This window comes from Stegastes partitus, unplaced genomic scaffold, assembly GCF_000690725.1.
Source record: "Stegastes partitus isolate 25-593 unplaced genomic scaffold, Stegastes_partitus-1.0.2 Scaffold1851, whole genome shotgun sequence".
Lineage (NCBI taxonomy): Eukaryota > Metazoa > Chordata > Actinopteri > Pomacentridae > Stegastes > Stegastes partitus.
In genome coordinates this window covers 74,699-78,085 of record NW_007579582.1, presented here as the reverse complement: position 1 = coordinate 78,085, position 3,387 = coordinate 74,699, and the positions used below count along the sequence as shown (strand labels likewise).

The 3,387-nt window shown below is 50.9% G+C and overlaps 1 protein-coding gene across 1 annotated transcript in view; it reads right to left on the bottom strand.

The window, feature by feature from the left end:
* Window positions 1-2,681, bottom strand: part of exosc3 (exosome component 3) — a 5,107-nt gene extending 2,426 nt beyond the window's left edge. The window contains exons 1-3 of the mRNA XM_008302650.1: window positions 2,413-2,681; window positions 1,790-1,939; window positions 1,510-1,661 (exon numbers count right to left, since the gene is read on the bottom strand). Of these exons, the coding sequence (XP_008300872.1) occupies window positions 1,510-1,661; window positions 1,790-1,939; window positions 2,413-2,637 (527 nt within the window). The 5' untranslated portion in view covers window positions 2,638-2,681. The remainder of the gene's footprint in view (window positions 1-1,509; window positions 1,662-1,789; window positions 1,940-2,412) is intronic.
* Between the last annotated feature and the right edge of the window lie 706 nt (window positions 2,682-3,387).

Here is a 3,387-nt window from a genome sequence, read left to right as displayed (position 1 = left end):
GCTGGCTACAGACAGTGTCAAAGCTGCTTCATATTTATTTCCATCAACATCAGCCACAGCAGCAAACTGACTTCAGCATTAAAGCTCGTATCTGTAGGACACGTTAATGAGCTGCACCGCTTTGGATCATGGTTCTGTTGGTTCTCCATCTGCTCCCACGTCCTTTCTACACCTCCAGGGCTGCAGCTGGAAGTTTTAAAAAAAGTCAGATATGCCTTAAGTATGTACGTTATACATCCTCAGGTTGTCTTATTGATATCTGATAGATTATCTGATACGATCAGTGATTGTTATGGCCGTTGGCCACAAGGTGTGTGTGTGTGCAGGACCCAGAACGAAGAGGGTCAGGGTTAGGGTAAGGAATAACAGGCTTTATTCAGGGAAACCAGGGCATGTGGGACACCAGGAGGCAGGTGAGGGAATCCGGAGCAGGTGCACTGGTGCCGCGGTGGAGGGTGATCTCCAGTGCCGGTGCCGTGTGGCGTTCTCCTCCCCCGCTTTCTCTCTTTCAACTGTCTTGTCTGATGAAGGCAAAAAGACCAAAGAAATAACTTTACAAAAAGAAATAACTCTAACTGTAATGATGCAAGCAACATAGCTTTAGTGCTTCAAACCAATCGTGGAAACACCAGATGATCATCGACCTTCACAAACCAGAGTTCATGTTGGTGTCTGAAGCAGCAGCAGCATTTCCTACAAATCCATGTGAAAGGATCAGAGAGCAGAGGAGCTGCAGCTCTGACGTCACTGTTTCTGAGCTGAGTGTCCTCCAGTCATCACTGGAGTTAGTTCACTTAGTGACCGGCCAGCCTGACACACACACACACACACACACACACACACACACAGTGACTGCTGCTGCTTTATCCCTGATGTGCAGATCTGCCTCTACACTGGGACATAACGTTGATGCTCTGAGGAGGTAATCATGATGGAACATGTGTAGAGCAGTAGATATAAATCAGTGGTCCAGCTGGTCCGGGTCTCCGTTGGAGGAGCAGCTCGGCCCACTGGAGAAGCTGCTGGCCGGTATCAGCTGGACGTCGGTACCTGCCGACGAGCTGTCACCACCACGTTGTCAGGATCTCCGGTGTGCTCCACTAAACATGACATCAGAGTTATTTGTTAGAAAGTTTTAATGTTTGTCCTGAAATCAATCCGTGTCTATGGCTCTATGTCTTGTCGCCCTGTAATGACGGGACGTCCTGAAGCTCAAACCCTGGATGTCTGTTAACAGTTGACCAGACAGCAGATCACCTGATCANCTCTAAGTGTAGCCCTGTGATAGACTGGTTACCTGTCCAGGTGAACCTGCCTTCACCCTGAGTCAGCTGGGATAGGCTCCGCCCCCCATGACCCTAGTGAGGATTAAGGTGTAGAGATGATGGATGGATGTTTAATGTGACTGAATTTATCCGACAGATCACAGAGTAGACATGCAGGTAAACACTCAACAGCTGATACTTGGAGTGCACCAGTCTAGCGTTAACTCTGTCTCAGGTGAGTTACCTTCTGACCAGCCCCAGAGAGACTCTGAACAGCAGACCTCCGGCTCCAAACACTCCCATCCCATTGGCTCGTCCTGAGCTGTCGATACAGGCCAGCTCCGGCTCCATGTCCTTATTGGCTATGATGAACTGAGCGAACAGCAGGTCGCCCACCTGTACACGTGACACACAGGGAGGGCGGGGCATCACGTTTCAGCAGTGTTACGTACTTCTGCAGCCGAACCACAAACTACAGCTCCAAACTGGACTTTTTTACTCTAGCTCAGTGCAGAAGTCTTCACCTGGACGTTGGGTCGGTTCCTCTTGGTGGCGCCCTCAAACGCCAGGTAGGACAGAGATGCCTGCTCGCTTCCCCCCACGTCCACCTTGAAGACGTCTCCGGATTTGGCCGTGACGATGCCGATGACGCTCTCTCCTTTGGCGGGGACATACTGAGGACAGACGGACACAGAAAACGTCCAGCGTGGTTTACATCACTGAACGGTCGTTTCCCTTCACTGTAGAATCAAAGCTGACGGACAAGTGAAGCCTGAACGTCTCAGTTTCCTGAACAGACTTCTGGCTGCTGAAGCCTCTTACTGAGCGTTTTCTAAACGGGTTTCTCTCCGTCGTTCCCTTAAATTGTCAGTTTTCTGAATGGAGTTCTGCCTGTTGTTCTTTTAAATGATCAGGCTTCTGAACAGACTTTTACCTGTTTCCTTAAATTGTGCGTTTTCTGAATATATTTCTGTCTGCTGAAACTTTAATCTGTCAGTTTTCTGAAAAGGTTTCTGTCTATTGTTCCCTTAAATTGTCAGTTTTCTGACCAGCCTTCTGGCTGCTGAAGCTTCACACTGAGCGTCTCCTAAACGCGTTTCTCTTTAACTCGTCGGGTTTCTGAGCGGACCTCTGTCCCCGGTCTCACCCGTCGCTGCTGGGAGTCGATCCAGAACACGTTGGGCGCTTTGTGCCGCAGCACGCCGCTCTTGCACACCACCAGCCGGTCTCCGCTGCGCCGCAGCCCCGGACCGCACACCGCCTTCTCCGGCTTCGCGGGCTCCGTCAGAGAGATGGTGTCGTCGGCCTCGAAGGAGAACTCGTCCCCCGGTAGGAGAACCTCGTCGACCCGCCGCTTCAGACTGGAGAACATGCTGCAGGTCCGAATAACACGGACCGAGATCAGCGTGAGGCCGGAAGTGACCTTCTTCTTCTCCTTCTTCCTGGCGGACGTGTTGAGCAGCGGGTTGGTGCGTCATTAGCGCCCCCAGCTGGTTGGAGTTTGGAGAACAGGGTTAGACTTTCGGGTTCCGTTTCACAAAGCAGGTTCAACAAACTCTGTTTCCGGTTCCAGAACAGCGGCTCTGAGTTCGTTTAATCAACTCATCTGGAGGTAAACGGGGAAGTGGAGGGTTGCGTTTTTCACCCACTAGAACCGGAAACGTTAGCGCGCTGGACGGCGTGGAGAACAGTTCTGCTCGGGTCCATGTGTAGCTTTAAAAGTGGTCCTTTAATCACAGTCATATGACAGGAAATGGCTGCAAGGCTGCCTATTAATCAGGCAGCAGCTTCAGGTGAAATATAAAACCACTGTTCAGGTCTGAGGCTGCAGCACAACGTCATGAACAGAACATGATTTAAAATGAACTGAACACATCTCCACATCATCCACCAGAGGGCTGCACGACGAAGCCAGGTCAGTGGGTCAGCAGGTGTGTCGAGTTTAAAGCCAGAGTTTTCAGTATCACCAAGGTGGCTCTCTTTTTACCTGCTAGGTCTCCATGGTAACTGATGCTGTGGAGCTAGGTCTCCATGGTAACTGATGCTGTGGAGCTAACCTGGGGCCTGTACTACGAAGCAGGACCTGGGGTTATCTTTAGGCTAAATCCTGGGTTTTCGGTCC